This window comes from Hippopotamus amphibius, chromosome 6 (genome assembly GCF_030028045.1).
Source record: "Hippopotamus amphibius kiboko isolate mHipAmp2 chromosome 6, mHipAmp2.hap2, whole genome shotgun sequence".
NCBI classification, from domain to species: Eukaryota; Metazoa; Chordata; class Mammalia; order Artiodactyla; family Hippopotamidae; genus Hippopotamus; species Hippopotamus amphibius.
The window spans coordinates 170,270,997-170,290,559 of NC_080191.1; the positions used below are offsets into that span (position 1 = coordinate 170,270,997).

Consider the following 19,563-nt stretch of genomic DNA (forward strand, 5'->3'; position numbering starts at 1 on the left):
CCTGAGAAAACCATGATTCAAAAAGTCATATGAAAAAAAAGAAAAAAAAAAAAAAAAAAAAGTCATATGTACCCCAATGTTCATTGCGGCACTATTTACAATAGCCAGGACCTGGAAACAAACTAAATGTCCACTGACAGGTGAAAGCATATGTGTATATAATGGCCATAAAAAGAAATTAAGTTGGGTCATTTGTAGAGATGTGGATGGACCTAGAGCCTGCCATACAGAGTGAAGTAAGTCAGAAAGAGAAAAACAAATATATATTAATGCATATGTGTGGAATCTAGAAAAATGGTACAGATGAACCTATTTGCAAGGGAGGAATAGAAATGCAGATGTAGAGAATGGACATGTGGACACAGGGAGGAAAGGGAAGGGTGGGATGCATTGGGAGATTAGGTTTGACAAATACACTAGCATGTGTAAGATAGACAGCTAGTGGGAACCTGCTGTATGGCACAAGGAGCTCAGCTCAGTGCTCTGTGATGACCTAGATGGGGGTGGGTGAGGGGGATGGGGAGGAGGGAGGTCCAAGAGGGAGGGGATATATGTATACATATAGCTGATTCACTTCATCATACAGCAGAAACTAACACAACATTGTAAAGCAATTATATTCCAATAACAAAAATAAATTTAAAAAAAGATGTAGTAGAATATCATTATGCCAGATGCAGGGGCTTATATAACCACAGGCTGATGAGGAGCACCTTTTTTCTATAGCTTAGTGTGGCACAGTGAAAGAAGGAAAGTTGAATAAATTGGTATTTGAACTGAACTTATTTGTCTGAAGGACCAAAGTAAACATCTGCTTCATCTTGCCATTTGATGAGGCTTCTCTATTGCTGTCCCTGCCTCTGAAAACAGAAAGTAATAGATGGTACCACCACCTGCCCAGGATCTTTCTTGTACCTTGCAGTCCTTTCTCAGCCAAGCTCTGAGGCTGGCCCAAATGTTCACAAGCATCCCAGCTATACGTCTTAGATTCAGAAGCTAAAGACACAGCTGCAAACAGTGTGAGCACATGCTGACATATGCTGACATTGTGAATTATGAAGACAGGTGATGGCAATTTCCTCCCTTCTTGACTATTTCTTTTCTTTTTTTTCCCTTGATAATTTGGATTTTAATTTTGTTTTTATTGCACCTGACAAAATACAGTTATTCAATTATGTTATTTTAATAAAATAAATCAAATGTAGGTTTAATGGCTATTTCTTCCTTTTAAAGTAATCCTGAGCTCACAGCTTGAACTCCATTTGTTTATCCCTTCTGGAACAGGAAATGGACCCAGAGCTTCTGTTGGGGATGAAATGAATTCAGCCTTTGTCTTTCAGCCCTTGTCACCCTTCACTAAAGAGTTAACTATAAAAATTATGCAAAAAAGCACTCTAAACTCAGGTAAGAGTAGAGTTTCTACCCATACTTTAATGCATTTTATAAAATATTTGGTATCTACAGCTGTCTATAAAAATAGATAATTCAGGCTTGGGGTGAGTTCTGATTCATAAGATTATGCTCCTTTCATTAAATCAGCTCATGACAGAAGACTTGTACTTGGTTCTCTTCAGGACCACTGCTGGGTCAAAACCAGAAACTATTCTTGGGTGCTGTGAAATTCTTATAAAATTTCAAATCAAAGCCAGGTTTTACAGATGAGAACGCACGAGGACAATGACTCTCGGGGCAGAAGCCAGCAGGTGAGGGTTCCCTGGAGGCACGTGTGCACGATTACTTCGACTGTGACCCTAACACAAACCCGAAAAGAGGGGCCATGGCTCTGTACTTCCTGCTCCTTCAGGAGTGTGGCCCCCCTCCCCTCCACCCAAGGGAAGAAGGTTTATACGTTAACTTGTCTACTGACCATCTGGCAACAAGACTCCTGCCCTGATTTGGGACACAGGGGAGCCCTAAGTCAAGTTCTATGCTAAGGTGCAGCGCCCACTCTGTTTGTTTGGAAAGCAGTGTACAAAATCCAGTGTTGCCCACACACCATTGCCGTACACTGGGGAGAATCACCACGCAGGAATCCTTTCAAGGACTGAAGAATCCTCTGGTAAGAAAAATGAATCTGCTGCTTTAGGGGCAGCTGCACGGTGACTGTTCTTAGGACTGTGCTCAAGAAGGGAGCCAGGCTGGTCTGAAACAATGAAAACTCTGGCAGGTCAGCTGGTCCCCCTGAGGAGCTTGAGGTGCAACTAAGCTAAATAGCAACTAGAGAAGTAATGATTCCGTATGTGTTAGGTTATTTTGTATTCTCACTCTTCCCATGGCTGTCACGGAGTGGATGAGACCAAGGTTAAATACAACCCCACTCAAATCCAAGTGACACGCCACCCCAGGCTGCCGTGGAGGGGGCTCGGCTGGCCCGAGATGCAGGGCAACCACCTACTCCTCAGGGTTCTGACGACTCCACTCCTGACAGGTGCATGAAGAGGTCCCCAAGCTCGGTCATGTCAACGTCTTCAGTGTTGGGGACATGCTGGCTCTCTCGGTTCTCGATGAAATCCCAGAGCCTCACTGAATTAAAGAACCTCACGGTGCCTTCAGAACTGAGCTGTTTCTGAGCTTTCTCAGGCTCTGCTAGCCGCCCATCAGGGTAAGCATGGCGGTAAAGGCATTTGCTTCCAAATGGGCAGGTCCCTTTGCCTTGTTCGAAATACTTACAAGCTTTTTTTCCCATTCCTTGTTTGAAAGCTTCAATGAACTCGTTCTTTTTATACTGGTCTTCTACCCAATACACACTTGGAATTACAAACTCTGATATCACACGGCATTCTGGACAAGACTTGATGATTGGGTTCTCAAACTGCTTGGCACACCTCCACTGCCGGATGCAGGACAGGCAGTACGTGTGGTTGCCGTTGGACAGGATCCCGAACCTCCGCTCTGAGGCTGACGCCTTCTCGAGGATCACCTCCATGCAGATGCTGCACACCTTGTCCTGACTCGCCTGGAAGGCAAAAGCCTTCTCCATCTCGTGTTCAAATGTTGACATGCAGATCTCGTGAGCTCTCCTCTGCTCTGGGTCGAAGGGGTGCAGGACTTGTAACCTACAGATTTCACACACTTCCCCATGGAGGTAGACACAAGCATCCCCAAATCGGCACTCCCCAGCAGCCGTGTAGGGGCACAGCTGCTGCTCACCGCTGTAGGAGCTGCTGGCTTCTAAGTCGTCGAGACCACTCCTGATCACGTCTAGGTAGGAATGCGGCTTCATCTCTGGGCTGTTCTGTGGGTCCCTGCAGCCTCCGGGATTACTCACCACACTTGGGCAAGTCTTTTCTTCAGCCATGCCGGAGAGATTTCGGTCTCTTAAGTACCAATGGCCTCTTTTCACGTTTCCCCGGCTCGTGTAAGTTCGTTTTCACAATTGATGCAGTGAGGTCAGAAGGTGGGTGAGGACTGTGGAAACCCGGGGACGGCACCCCGTGGGGCACGGTGCCCATGGCCCCACCAGCCGCAGCAGAGGGCCTCGTGTGATCGTATCTGCAACGAGTTCCACAGGCGCAACAGCCCCTCTGGTAGTATTTGCAGATGGTAGAGGGCTTGCTGTTTGCCAAGTCATGTGAGAACAGGCACTGGTTTCCTTCCCGACACACACCATGCATAAAATACCTGCCAGTGACCTGCTGGGTGCTCATGGCGGTCGGGGCGGAGGGCCGCCGTCGCCCCGCCGCCTCGGCCTCGGCCCTGCCCACGCCGCTTGACTATTTCTTGATTCTTTTATATACTTCTGTTTGGATGGAGGAATTCAACCTATGGAAAAATTTTGTTTCTAATATAAAAAGTACAGGACGATACGCGGGGAGAATTTGGAAGATCACAGTGTGGAAGTCCTCCCATACCATGAAGGGTTTGGGGAAGCAGCAGTCCCCCATATTCTCACTGATCCAGTGGTACCCACGTAGCAGGAGGAAAACCAGAGAGTGAAACTGAGGTCTGAGTATGTATCCCCTGTGGTCTACAAGTTCTCCATTATACTTTCTGTTTACTTAAGCTTGCTGCTTCTTGTATAATTGACACATCAGTGAAACTAAACTTTTTTTTTTAATCTTAGTGTGCTTGTATGTGTTTTGTGACTAGATGTTTTATTTTAACAGTGTAAGATAGGAGACGGCTGCTGTTTCAAACACTGGAAATAGCAGTTGTTTTATGGTACTGGTAGAAACAAGAATATAGCTTTAGAGAACCAAAAACTTAAATCAATAATTTTGAGGGGGATTTTTAAAACAACATTATTAAGGTATAGTTCAATACCATACAATTCACCCAATTAAAGTGTACAATGCAATGGTTTTTAGTAAATTAAGTATTGTACCACCATCACCACAACCTCGCTTTAGAAAATTTCTCTCTCCCGGCAAAAGGAAACGCAGTACGCATTAGCAGTTACCCATTTACCCTTATACCACCACCCACACCCACCCTAGGCAATCATTAATCTACTTTCTATTTCTGTAGATTTGCCACTTCTGGACATTTCATATAAGTGAAATCAAATAATATGTGGTCTTTGTAACTGGCTGCTTTTGCTTAGCATAGTGTTTCCAAGATTCACCATGTTATAGCATGTATCAGTACCTCCTTATGGAATACATATACATGTATGTGTATGTACATACATATACACATATGTGTACACATCCCATTCTGTTTATTCATCAGCTGTTGGGTGTCTAAGGTAGTTTCCACTTTGGGGCTGTGATGATTAATGCTGCTGAGAGCAAGGATGTACCTAGGAGTGGAATTGCTGGGTCACATGGTAACTATGTGTCTAATATTTTGAAGAACTGCCAGATTGTTTTGCAGAGTTACTGCAACATTTTATATTCTGAGCAGCAAATTATGATTCCCATTTCTCCATATCCTCACCAACATTTGTTTTTTCTTTTTTATTGTAGCCATCGGAGTGGGTGTGAGTTGCTATTTCATTGTAGGTTTGATTTGCATTTCCATAATGACTAATGATCTTGAGCATCCTTTCATGCATTTATTGTCTTGCATGTTTATGGCAAACAAAATTTCAGCAAAGTTACCAAAGTAATTCAATGTGGTCTTTCCAACAAATATTGCTGGAACAATTGGATATCATATGCCAAAAAATGAACCTCAACCCTTACCTCATACCATAAATAATGGATCATAAGAGCTAACACTATAAAAAGGTAGGAAACATAGAAAAAGATCTTTGTGACCTTGAGTTAGACAAAGCTTTCTTAGGACACAAAAAGCATGAACCATAAAAGAAAAAAAATTGACAAGTTGGACCTCACCAAAATGGAAAATTTCTGCTCTTCAAAAAAAAAGAAAAAAAGCTTTAAAAAAATGGAAAGGCAAGCCATAGACTGGGAGAAAATATTTGTAGAACACATATCTGTTAAAGGAGTTACAAATGTATAATATACTCTTACAACTTAATGAAAAGACAAACAGTCCAATTAAAAAATGAACAAGGATTTGAACAGACACCTCACCAAAGTGTATATATAAATAACCAGTAAGTACATGAAAAGTTACCTGATATCCATAGTCACTAGGTAAACACAAATTAACACCACAGTGTTATATCTGTACTCATCCATTAGAATGGCTAAAATTGGAAAGACTGACAATGTTGGAGAGGATGGAGAGCACCTGGAACTCTCTTACATTGTTAAGAATGAAAAATGGTACAGCCACTTTGGAAAAAAAAGTTTGGCAGTTTTTATAAAGTCAAACATACTTGCATATGACCCACCAAGTCTACTCCTAGATATTTACCCAAGAGAAATGAAAACTTAGGTCCACACAAAGATCTCTACCCAAATGTTTATAGCTACTTTATTCGTAATAGCCAAACTGAAAACAAACCAGATGACCGTCAACTGGTGACTATTTAAACAAATTGTAGTATGTCCGTACCACAGAGTATTACTGCAAAGTAAGAGGAACAAACTACTGATTCATGCAACAAAATTCCACAAGCACTACCATATGTGAAAGAAGCCAGACGCAAGGATACTATGTTATTCTACTTATATGACGTTCTGAAAAAGGCAAAGCAGAAAGCAGATCAGAAGTTACCAGAGGTCAGAGGTGGGTATAGAATTGATTGCAATGAAGTACAAGGGAACTTTTAGGAGTGATGGGGTGATGTTCTGTGATGTTTATCATGATTGTAGTGGTGGTCACATGACTATAAACATTTGTCAAAACTCAAGAAATTGTACTTTTTGAAGTTATTGAGGACTTCCCTGGCAGTCCAGTGGTTAAGATTCCGAGCTTCCCATGCAGGGGCACAGGTTCAATCCCTGGTCCGTCCCCGGTCAGAGAAGACCCTGCATGCCGTGTGGCGCAGCCAATAAATAAATAGATAAATAAAATTATTGAATTTTATTGTATGTAAATTATATCTCAAAACTGATTTTTTTTAAAAAAGATTGCTTGCTATAAAAAGTGCATTTTCAAGACAAGTTTCTTAGTGTTCTTTCCAAACCTATTAGCACCCAGTGTCCTTGTACATAGAAAGTTTGAAGCTTTCATGCCTTTAAGCTTTGTCTTGCTTTAAGTTATCACTAATTTCTCACTTAAAATTAGATTTTTTTCCCCTTAGATTTCTCATGCTTTCTTTTTCTAGTTTGAAAGTTGTGTTAGAGGGGCTTCCTAGGTGGCGCAGTGGTTAAGAATCTGCCTGCCAATGCAGGAGACAGGTTCGATCCCTGCTCCAGGAAGATCCCACATACCACAGAGCAACTAAGCCCGTGTGCCACAACTACTGAGCCCGTGCTCTAGAGCCTGCAGCCCGTGAGCCACAACTATTGAGCCCATGTGCCACAGCTACTGAAGCCCAGACACCTAGAACTCGTGCTCCACAACAAGAGAAGCCACAGCAATGAGGAGCCTGCGCACCACAATGAAGCGTAGCCCCTACTTGCCGCAACTAGAGAAAGCCCGTGTGCAGCAACAGACCCAACGCAGCCAATAAATAAATATATTTTAAAAAAAAGTTGTGTTAGAAATAATAGTACAAACAAGAGTTTAAAGTGGGTACGTGTTCAACAGACACACTTTGGTTGGTTGTTCATCAGGCACGCACAGGTCCCCCAGAGCCGAGAGTCACTCAGTGTGTGTCAGTAAATCCCCTCCCAGTGTTCTGTCATCAGTGCTGCTCTCATCAACAGCAGCAGCAGAAGTAACAGGCAGATTGTATCTTCTAACTCATGTTGTCAACTAAGAATTCAAAGAATGGAGACCTGGTTGAGGCAAAACAAAAAAAAAGCTTTTATCTGGGGTTTGTTAGGACTGCAGCCTGGGAAGCACAAATCCAGGAAAGCACTTGAATTGTGTTCCGCTGGACTGCAACACAGAGGAAGCTTATAAAGGCAAAAACTGCAAGACCACAGTTAGTTACATACATTACTTATCAAGAATTAGGATTGGAGCTGGCAGGAAGTAAGGGTGCATGTTAAGCAAGAATTGGTTCAAAATGATTACATTGTTGCTAAGTAAGGTGGGGGGCTTTGAAACTACAAGGTTGCATCTAGCAGCTGCTAGTAGATATTGTTTTGAAAATGGCTGGTGGTGTCCTTGAGTTTTATACAGTTCAGAAAGTTCAGGTTCTCAGTGATGCAGGAACATGTCTGAAACCACATCCACAATGGCCACCCAGCTCCATTTTGGACGCCTGAACCATAGTTACTCCGTTTTGATTTTTAAATGATATTAAATAGGACTTCCTAGGTGGCGCAGTGGTTAAGAATCCGCCTGCCAATGCAGGGGACACGGGTTTGAGCCCTGCTCTGGGAAGAGTCCACATGCCACGGAGCAACTGGGCCCATGTGCCGCAACTGTTGAGCCTGCGCTCTAGAGCCTGTGTGCCGCAACTATTGAGGCCCATACGCCTGGAGCCCACGCTCCACAGCAGGCGTAGGCCACTACAGGGAGGAGCCCACACACCACAATAAGAGAAACCACTACAGGGAGGAGCCTGTGCACCGCAATGGAGAGGAGCCCCCACTCTCACCAACTAGAGAAGCCCCGTGTGCAACAATGAAGACCCAACACAGCCAATAAATAAAATAAGTAAGTAAATTTAAAAAAATGATATTAAATATATCATCAATGTCATAGAGTATCTTTGCCTTGAAAAAACTCATCAAATCTAAAAATGTTTCAAAATATGTGGCAGGTGTAAATATTCAGGGTGTTGTATTTCTTTTAATCTAAAACTTACAAAGTAAGAATCTATGCACCGAGTGGTGGTTGTAATTCAAGTATAGAAATGTTTTGTAATTGAGTCATTACTCTGCCCAAGGTAGTATCAACTTGCCAAATGCAAAAGACTCTCCTCTAAAGCAGTTTGTGCCAAATCCATGATGTCAGAGGTGATTTGGTTTCAGCAAAACAGCATCAGCCATCCTAATAAATTAATATTGACAATTTAATTTTATTCCTTGTAATTTGCTTTGTATTCAATATGTAGATCTGTTTTGATTTTATAGTTACGTAAAAGTTATAAGTATTAGAAGTTTATACCTAATGTTGGATTTGAACAAATAATTTTGGTATAATTAAATAACAGTCATAGAAGTCTGAAAACTTTTTCCTTTAAAAGTGGACAGTACGCAAGCTTGAATGCATGGGCTTGTACACAGAGCCCTGAAAATCCTCTCGAGTGGCCTTTAGCGTCTCTAGGTGAGACCAGGACTGTCAGTGATGTTGCTGGGGAATGCAGGGAAATAGCAAGACTAGAACCCATGGTTTGTTCTGAAGAGAGTGTTCTGAAGGAGCACAGAGGACTTTTCAGTATAAATTCTAAGGTACCTGGGTAGGAAAACTAGTCACATTATTAGTAAGAGGTATTGGAGTCAAGAAGGAAGCCCAGATTTCTGGTTTCAGTGACTGGGTGGATCCTGATGCCATAAATCCAAGTGAGGAGCACAAGGGGGTGAGCAGGTTTGACTACTTACACCTGATCTGCCCTGACGTGCCCGGACCAGCATTTCTAGTGTCCTTACCATCAGTTCTCCAGAATGACACACAGCTGCTGTTATTATGAAGACCCCTTTGGTGGCACGAGACCCACGGGAGAGGCAGGGGTGGTTTGGAGTCTGTTACCAGAGTGAGCCAGAGGGAGGACTCAGCAGACATTTCTGTTTCTCTTTGTTTCCCTTAAACCTCTTACTCTTAGACCTGCTCCCTTTTTAATAACAGATTCGAATTTTATAATTGTTGTTACTGCTTTTCATGAGGCATTTCTTTTTTGGTTCTTAGACTTTTCAACATGTTCCCTTCCTGCATTGTTCTGTAGAGATTCAGCTCTCCCTAGAGACACAATCCACAACTTTTTCCAGGTCCTCAGAGATTTTGATAGCCTCAAATTAGTCAATTAATTTTGATAAGTCACTACCTGAATTATAAGAAATTTTTTTCTTTTCTGAGGGGGACAATTATGTCTCCTTATCAACTAACTTCTTTTCTTACCTTTCTTTCTTTCCTTCATTTGTTGTTTGTTAATAACGAATTCTTCATGGCTCTAAGTAACCATTTATTTTTTTATTTTTATTTTATTTTATTTTATTTTTTAGGCACACGGGCTTAGTTGCTCCGTGGCATGTGGGATCCTCCTGGAGCAGGGATCGAACCCATGTCCTCTGCATTGGCAGGCGGATTCCCAACCACTGCGCCACCTGGGAAGCCCTTGATATTCAAATTTTTAAAAAATTTTTGGTCTAAGTAGGCCCCCTTAAAAATTAACCTAGTTTTGTAATAACCTATGAGGGAAAAGAATCTGGAAAAAATAGATATATATGCATGTATAACTGAATCACTTTGCTGTACACTCGAGACTAACACATTATAAATCAACTATACTTCAGTAAAAATTTTTTCATTAAATTAAAATAATCTAGTTTGAATCTTCAAAAGCTTAAAAAATTATTTTCCAAAATATGTTAATTTCCAGGTTCATAGAGTCTGTGTTAATGTTTCTGACACATCATTTAGCCCCACTGTCCCACCACATCTTTTCAGTTGTCTATGACATTCCCACCATTTGATATGGATGTTTCTTTTCCTTTCTTTTCTTTTCTCTCTCTTTTTTTTTTTGAGCAAAGACTTCTTTATTACTGGCATTTAAATGTCTTTCAGATCCGGACTATATTTTTTAAAAAGATTTATTTATTATTTATTTATTTGTTTATTTTTCGCTGCGTTGGGTCTTCGTTGCTGCACGCGGGCTTTCTCTAGTTGCAGTGAGCGGGGGGCTACTCTTCATTGCCGTGTGTGGGCTTCTCACTGTGGTGGCTTCTCTTGTTGTGGAGCACGGGCTCTAGGCAAGTGGGCTTCAGTAGTTGCAGCGTGTGGGCTCAGTAGTTGTGGCTCAAGGGCTCTAGGGCACTCAGGCTTAGTCTCTCTGTGGCATGTGGGATCTTCTCAGACCAGGACTCAAACCCGTGTACCCTGCATTGGCAGGTGGATTCTTAACCACTGCTCCACCAGGGAAGTCTCAGACTATTTTTTTTTAAATGAGCCTTGGATACTGAATATTGTGAGTGCTGCTCTTGTCTGACCTGATGTTATGTTTGCTTAGGCAAAGCAACTTTTCTGCCCTTCTCCTTTCCGGGTCAACCTAGTTGGAGCAAATCAAACTGTTCTCCCTCTTTCTTTCTTTCATACATCGTCATTTAAGATCACCAAGAATTTGAATTCCAGAATCTGCCCTTGTCTCCTTTTACAATATCTGTTTATTTCTGAACAGCATTCATAAAGGAGAACACTTTTTGCAAGTTGATCAGGGAAACTGCACAGGCTGACAGCAACAGCAAACAAATCAGTCGCAGTCAGTCTCAGGAATGTGGGTGCCATCGGCTTCTGCGTGGAGTTAGTTGCAAAATTGCAGAGCTCTGATTCAGCTTGTTTGTAAAGCTTGAAACAACTGGAAACAGCTATTTCATGTTTCCCTTGAAGAGACTTCCAGTGCTGGCTTTCTGTTTCTCGAGGCCCTAATGTCACAATCCTCTTGGTGTCTGTGATGTTTCTACTGCCATCAAAGGTCAAACAGAGGTGAATAGACATTTTCATGGGTTTACTGCTGTTTTGTGTCTTCTTTGTTGCCCACAGTACCCTCATATGTTTAGTGGCACATGGGCTCAATAGAGCACAGGCTCAGTAGTTGTGGCGCACAGGCTTAATTGCTCCATGGCATGTGGGATCTTCCCGGACGGACCGGGGCTCAAACTCATGTCCCCTGCATTGGCAGGTGGTTTCTTAGCCACTGTGCCACCAGGGAAGTCCCCTCTTCACTTTTTGATATTTGTTTACATGTATAGTGAGGTTCCCTTCTTCAATCCTGTTATTTGTTTTTCTGGCTTCTCTCTTACTAGTCCTGTCAGGAGTTTTTCCATATTAATAGCCTTTCCAAAGAACCAAAATTTGCCTTTGATAATTCTATTGATTTGTTTTCTATTTCCTTAGTTCCTACTCCAATTTTTATTATTTCCTTCATTCTGCTATCTTCAGGTTTAATTTGCTTTTTCAAACATCTTGAGATGGATACATAGAGCTCACTGATTTTTTTTTCCTAAGTATGGAGTTAGCTGCATCCTTCCAGTTTTATGTGCCACACTTTATTATTGTCCCAGTACAACCTTTTAAATTTCCATTGTAATTTCTTCTTTGAGATATGGATTATTTAGAAACACAGTAAAACATTAACACTTTTTGCCCTGATATTGGAAACAAGAGAAGGATATCTCCTTCATTATTTCTGTTTGACATCCTCCAGGAGGTCCTAGATAGTACGAGGCAAGAAAAAGAAATGAGACGTGAGAATTAGAAAGTAGGAAGTAAAACTGTCGTTCACAGACAACATGATTGTGTATTCAGAAAAATCAACAGAAGAATCTACAGATGAATTACTAAAATTAAAAATAAACTTAGGTTGCTGAATAAAAAGACAAATTTACCAAAATTGCTGCTATTCCTATATAACAGCAACAATAGGGGAAAAAATTTTAAATGCCATTTACAACAGCACCAAAAAAACATCAAATTCTTAGTAATAAATCGAATGAAAGACATGCAAAAATTCTAGAGAAAACTGCAAGACATGATTGAGAAAAATTAAAGAAAATTTAAAAGAGGTTTTTCTCATATTCATGAATTAGAAGACTAAATGTTATTATATAAAGATGTCAAATGTAATTCTAACCAACATCCCAGCTAGTACTATTATAAAAATTAGTAAGCTTGTATATTTTATATGAAAATGCAGATGGTTCAGAATAGCCCAGATAATCTTGAAGAACAGAGGTGGATGACTCAATATATGATATTAAGGCTTATCGTATAAAGCTACAATAAGTAAGACTGTGGTATGGGCACAAGAATAGATAAATAGATAAATGGGACAGAGTAGAAGACAGCAACAGATGCTCACAAATGTGGAAGCTTGATTAACGACAAAGGTGCACTGCGGAGCAGTGACGAAAAGGCAATCTTTGTAATAAATGGGACTGAGTCAATTGTATACCCATAGGAGGAAGAAATGATCTTGATGATCTTCAGACTCATCAGAAAAACTATTTCTAGGTGTGTTGCAGATCTAAATGTGATAGATAATGTAATGAAGCTTCTAAAGAGAAAAAGAACATTTTCAATACCTGGGGAGAAGGGAAGATTTCATATATGAGATAAAATGAAAACGTTGATAAATTGGACTACATCAAAATTCAGAATTTCTGTTCATCAAAACATTAAGAGTGTAAAAAGGCAAGACACAGAGTGGAGTAAGATATGTGCGAGGTGTGTAACTGACAAAGGACTCAAATCCAGAGTGAGTAAATACCTCAGTCAATTAACTGATCAATCAATAAGAGAAAAAAGTCAGATAATCCAACAGAAAAATGGGCAAAAGATATGAATAGGCCAATAGATATCCAAAAGAGCAATAATCATATGAAAAGGTGATCAATTTCATTGGAAACTAGAAATTACAAACTAAAACACACCCGCCAGAATGGCTAACATTTTAAAAACTGTCAATACAAGATGTTGATGAAGTGTGGAACAACTGAGACTCATACACTGAACGTGAGAATAAATATTGATACAACCATTTTGCAAAACTAATTGGCAATATGTGTAAACTTGACTATCAGCACAGCCTATGACCCAGCAATTCCATTTTTAGATATATACCCGGCAGGAATTCTATACCAAAGGACATGTACTAGAATGTTCATAGCAGCATTACCTATAATGGCCCCCAAATGGAAAATCCTCAAATGTCTAACAATAGAATATGTAAGTCAATTGTGGTATATTCATACAATGGAATATCATACAGAAATAAAAGGAAATTAACTACTTCACTCAACAAGGATGAATCTTACAAACATAACGCTGTGCAAAAGGTACCAGTCAAAAAATAATACACACATCTAATAGCCACGACCGAGTGACTGGCGCCAGACTGAACCCTCCTGTCGTAAGCAGGTAGACAACTGCACAGCATGTATGAAATATCCATCTTCAGTCGTTGGACCAGAGGCAGCCAAGGACAATGATTTCTGAGAGAAAGGAAAAGGTAAAGTGAGCCCTACAATTTCCCTAGCTTTCTCCCTGGGGGCATTTACCAAATATCAGCGCAAGAAAGGGGACCCCAGGTAAAGCACGACAGACTTGCCGAGCCGAGGAGAAGAGGGTAAGAGCCTGTAGAGACCAAGGCAGCTAAAATTTGTGGAGCAGACTAGAAGAGAGATAGGAGCCTTTATATGCAAAGAAGGAGATCCAGAAATCTGCACACGCGTTCCCCTGTGTCTTTGGCCAAATACCAAGCCAAGCAAAGAAACCTGTAGGGGAGCTTTCCTTGCCTCTTCCTAGCTTCTGGTTGGTTTCCATCAATCCTTGGTGTTCCTTGGCTCGTAGCTGTAGGACTACAGACTGCCTTTGTCCTCAGATGGCAGCCTGCCTTTCTGTGTCAGTGTCTCTGTGTCTCTTCTCTTCTTCTTATAAAGACACTTGTTCTGATCTGAATGTTTTCCCCCCAAATTCATATGTTGAAACCTAACCCCTGGGGCTTCCCTGGTGGCGCAGTGGTTGGGATTCCTCCTGCCAGTGCAGGGGACACAGGTTCGAGCCATGGTCTGGGAAGATCCCGCATGCCGAGGAGCAACTAAGCCCATGTGCAACAACTACTGAGCCTGTGTGCTACAACGACTGAGCCCGTGTGCTACAACGACTGAGCCCGTGTACTGCAGCTACTGAAGCCTGCACAACTAGAGCCTGTGCCCCGCAACAAGAGAAGCCACTGCAATGAGAAGCCCACGCAATGCAATGAAGAGTAGCCTCCACTCTCCGCAACTAGAGAAAGCCCGCACGCAGCAACAAAGACCCAATGCAGCTAATAAATAAATAAATAAATAAATAAATAAATAAATAAATAAATAAATAAATAAATATTAAAAAAAAAAAACCTACCCCCAAAGATATTAGGAGGTGGGGACTTTGGAATGCGCTTAGGTCATGAGGGTGGAGGCCCCATGAAGGGGATTAGTAAGTTTTATGTTAGTGAGATTTATGAAAGTCTCCAGAGAGATCCCTCTCCCCTTCCACCGTGTGAGGACACAGCAAGAAGATGCTAGCTGGGAGGCAGGAAGTGGGTCCTCTTCAGAAGGCCACCATGCTGGTGCCTTGAGCTCAGACTTCCCAGCCTCCAAAAGGGTGAGAAATATATGTCTGTGGTGTATAGGCTGCCCAATATGTGTCATTTTGCTAGAGCAGTCTGCGGGGACTAAGACAACACCAGTCTTATTGAATTCATGTCCCGCCCGATTCCAGTCTGATCTGTTTTGTTTGCAAATTCCACCTTCATGTTGAAGGATATTATTACCAATTGTGTGTTGGTAGTTTTTCACCCCTTGTTTTTGTTTGGTTTCATCAGTTTCAAGATGATAGTTCAATTTCTTCTGGCTTGTATTTTTTCAGATTAGAACTCATCAGTCATGTTTATCTTTGTTTCTCTGTATTTAATGCATCATTTGTTCTTTGGTGCTTTTAAGATGTTCCCTTCATCACTGGTTTTCAACAATTTGATTTTGTTGTGCTTTGGCATGGTTGGGTTTTTTTTCCCCCAGCATTATTGGCAAGCAAAATTGTAAGATATTTAAAGTGTACAACATGATGATTTGATTTAGGTATACATTGTGAAAGGATTCTCCCATCTAATTATCACAACCATCACCTCTGTCTTTCGCACGCATGCTCTCTTTTTTTAAGTTCTACTCTCTTAGCAAATTTCATTTATACAATACAGTGTAATCAACCGTAGTCACATTGTTCGTATGATTTTCCGTATATATATTCTGCTTGGACTTCTATGAACTTCTTAGAATTTAATGTCATCAAATTTGGAAATATTTCTGACATCAAATGTATTTTGTTGCTTCCCTCTCTTGCTGGAACTCCAATACACATATGTCAGAACTCTTGATGTTGTCTCACAGATTACTGAGGTTGTGTTAATTATTTTTCAGCCTGCGCTTTTTCTCTGTGCTTCAGTTTAGAGACTTTCTATTGCCCTGTCTTCAGATTCATTGCTCTTTTCATCTCCAGGACCTAATTTACTCAGTAAAATTTTAATTTCAGTTGTTGCGTTTTTCAGCTCTAGAATTTGCATTTGGTTCATGCATTAGCCTGCTGGAGCTGCCATAACAGAATACCACAGACTGGATGGCTTAAACAGCAGAAAATGATTTGTCACATTTCTGGAGGCTGCCCAATAACAAGGTGTTGGCAGGTTTGGTTTCTCCTGAGACCTCTCTCCTTTGTTCGCAGATGGCTGCCTTCTCACTGTGTCCTCAATGGCCTTTTCTCTTGTGCACATACCTCCCTGGTGACTCTTCTTCATCCTGTAATGACAGGAGTCATATTGGATGAGGGCCCCACCCTTATGACTTCATATAATCTTAATTACCTCTTTAAAGTTTCTATTTCCAAATCACATTGGGGGTTAAGGTTTCAACATATGCATTTGGGGTAGGGGTGGGGACACAGTCCAGTCTGTAGCACTACGTAATGGAATACTATTTGCCAATGAAAAGAAATGAAGAACAGATACATGCTCTAATATGACTGAACCTTGGAAACATTACGCTAAGTAAATGAAACCAGTCACAAAAGACTACATATTGTATGATTCCATTTGTATGAAATGTCCAAAACAGGCAAATCTGTAGAGCCTGAAGGTAGATTAACAGTTGCGGGTGCTAGGGGAAATGGAGTGAAGGATTTGGAAGGAATGGGGAATGACTGCTGACAAGTAGAGGATTTCTTTTGTGGTGATGTACATGTTCAAAAATTGATGTGGTGGGACTTCCCTGGTGGCGCAGTGGTTAAGAATCCAGCTGCCAATGTAGGGGACATGGGTTCGATCCCTGCTCCAGGAAGATCCCACATGCCGCGGAGCAACTAAGCCTGTGTGCCACAACTACTGAACCTGCACTCTAGAGCCCTCAAGCCACAACTACCCAGCCTGCGTGCTGCAACTGCTGAAGCCCACGCACCTAGAGCCCGTGCTCCGCAACAAGAGAAGCCACCACACTGAGAAGCCCGTGCATGGCAATGAAGAGTAGCTCCCACTCTCCACAGCTAGAGAAAGCCCATGTGCAGCAACGAAGACCCAACACAGCCAAAAATCAATCAATTAATTAATTTTTAAAAATTGTTGGGGTGATGGTTGTACAACTCTGTGAATATGCTAAAAACTCTTAAATTGTAAATTTTAAATGTCACGTGTATGAAATATGAATTACATCTCAGTAACGCTGTTATAAATATATACTGTATGACTGTTAAAAGTTCAAAAATAAGCAGAATTAACGTATAATGAGAGATAGAGGTTACCTTTTAGGAAGCGAGGGAAAGCAGTGACTGGGAAGGGTCGCAAGGGCCCTGCCAAAGCTGGCATGTTAGCCGTACTCCATCTTTTTAATCTGAGTGTGTTCACTTTGTGATAGACCATTAAAAGGAAAAACACCATTTCTCCCTATACACAACACTTCTGACACCAGATGGGTGGGGGTTTTCCCACACCAAACAATTCTCCAGTTCTTGGCAGACACCTGCTGGATGTCCTACAATTTAACTCAGTTCTAAAACTAACTGCCGGGAGTTGGCACAGACCCACAGGTGAAGGGCTCAGTCACACAAGACTGCCCCCACTTCAGACGTCAACCAGAAGTCCCAAATTGTCACTTGTACTTGGCTATAAATCAAGGGTTCCTGTGACCCCTCTCCTCAAGTTTGATGATTTGCTAGAATGGCTCTCAGAACCCAGGAAAACAGCTTACTTACGATTCCCAACTTATTACAAAGGATATATTAAAAGAATACAAGTGAATAGCCAGGTGAAGAGATACATAGGGTGAGGTCCAGGAGGGTCTGGAGCACAGGAGCTTTTGTCCCTGTAGAGTCTGGGGTGCACCACCCTACTGGCATATGAATGTGTTCTTATTCACTAAACTGGAAGCTCTCCAGACCCCTTTGGTTAGGACTTTTACAGACGCTTCATTGCAATAGGTATGACGGATTAAGTCATTGGCATTAGTGATTAACTTAACCTTTAGCCTCTCCACCTTCCTCAGCCGCTGAGGAGTAGAGCTGAAAATTCCAACCCTCTGATCACGTGGTTGATTCTGCTGGCAACCAGCCCCACATCCTTAGGGGCTTTCTAAAAATTGCCTCGTTAACAGAAACTCAGGTGTAGCTGAAAGTGGCTTGTTACGAATAACAAAGGACATTCCTTTCAGCTTTATCACTCTGGAGCTATTTCAGTATTGTATTGGGGATAAAACCAAATATTACAATAAAAGATGCTCTCTCACCTGTTTTAGGACCCAGGGACAAAAAACGATTATAACAAGAGATGTTCCTATTACTCTTATCACTTAGGAGGCTGTAAGAGTTTTAGAAGCTCTGTGCCAAGGACCAAGACAAAGACCAAATACATATTTCTTATTATATCATAACATCACAGCATCATTTGTTGATCTTAAAAATAAAAGTCAATTATTTTACCAGCAAAAATTGGTTTAATTGGGAATAGCAGAGAGTTGCCATTCAGGACAAAACAGCCACAGCAAAACCCACAGGCAGATCCAAGAAACAAAGGAAAGGAACATTATTTTACAGAGAAAAAGGAGGCAGTTGGAAAAGGTTGTTTTGAATAAAAGCCCATTGAAGAAAGGTGAGAGTTCAGGGTGATGACCGTTTCTCATTGGCTGAGTTGCTGGGATAGTCACATTCTTGTAGGATACGCAACATGCACCTCTTCCTGTTGGAGCCTGTCACTGGTGACCCTTTCCTATTGATTCTTCTGTTGGGGTCTGTAATTGGCAGTTTTCCTGTAATTGACTTTGAATGGTACTGCATGAGAGCTCCCCCTTCTGGCCTCTCCATGCCATTGTAGTGAGGTTTCCCTTTACTAATTTTCACGTTTATGGTGTACAGCTTTCTGTGTGTATGTTACACTTCAATATTTAAAAAACTCTTATGATTTTAAAAAATTCAGGGGGACTTTCCTGGAGCTCCAGTGGTTAAGACTCTGTGCTTCCACTGCAGGGGGCACAGTTTCCATCGGGGTTGGGGAGCTAAAATCCCACAGGCTGCACTGTGTAGCCAAAAAAAAAAAAAAAACAACAGTAGATTTGAAGCAGCTAAACCATCTGTATGTTTTCCACCAGTTCCTTAATGGAAGTTCCCCTAAGAAGCCCACCATCTATGAATATGCCTCTCACACAGACACATCTGGGGGCGAACAGCCCATCTAGCTAGTAGGGTCTGCTACGATTCTTTGAGATTAATGTTTGAAAAAGAAATGTCACACAGATGTAGGGGTGTAGTCTTAGTCTGCTTTACCCCAGAGCAGAACCTGAGATGAGAACTGCATACAGTCTGCGAGATGATTCTGTTCAGGTTCAGCCGCTCATTGCTCAGGAATCTGATACTGAGAGACACGTGTTGGGTGAAAGGAAAGATAGCTTTACTGAGGAAGCTGGCAGTCCTGGGGACGAGGCGGACTCGAGTCCCAAAGGACCAGCTCCTGACTCCCCAGGTTTTACTCAGAAGTTATATTGGCAGGAGAAGAAGGGGATACACACTGAGGAGAGGGTTGTGGGGCACACGACCAGCTCGCGGATGTTCTCCTGACTGGCTGCTGGTGAGGTGCTCAGGAGTCAACACCATCAACCTTCTGGTTCCAACCGGTCCGGGGTCTGCGTGCTTGCGGGCAGGATGCAGTTAACTTCTTCCATCTGGTGAGGGTTTCAGTATCTGCAAAATAGCTCAACGAAGATGGCTCAGGACATTATCTGCAGCCCTTGAGGAGGAACTAAAGGTCCTTGGCTTTGTTTAATGGCTAAACTATTAGTATTTTGTCGTGCTTGACTGTTTTCCTCTGTTTCTGCATTTTCTCACTTCTCTGATTAAATTTATTCTTTGGAACTTGAGAAAAGCCTAGGAGGCTAAAGGTTTTCTACAGACAAGAGGCAGACAGAAAATGTGTGTGTGTGTGTGTGT

At 41.7% G+C, this 19,563-nt stretch overlaps 1 protein-coding gene across 1 annotated transcript; it reads right to left on the reverse strand.

Annotated features, from left to right (window-relative positions):
- Positions 1-1,823: 1,823 nt before the first annotated feature.
- On the reverse strand, positions 1,824-3,678 carry LOC130856144 (E3 ubiquitin-protein ligase makorin-2-like). The gene is given in 2 exon segments (XM_057740378.1): positions 1,824-3,322; positions 3,324-3,678. Coding segments are annotated over 2 exon segments (1,248 nt in total). The 5' UTR covers positions 3,648-3,678; the 3' UTR covers positions 1,824-2,398.
- Positions 3,679-19,563: the final 15,885 nt, after the last annotated feature.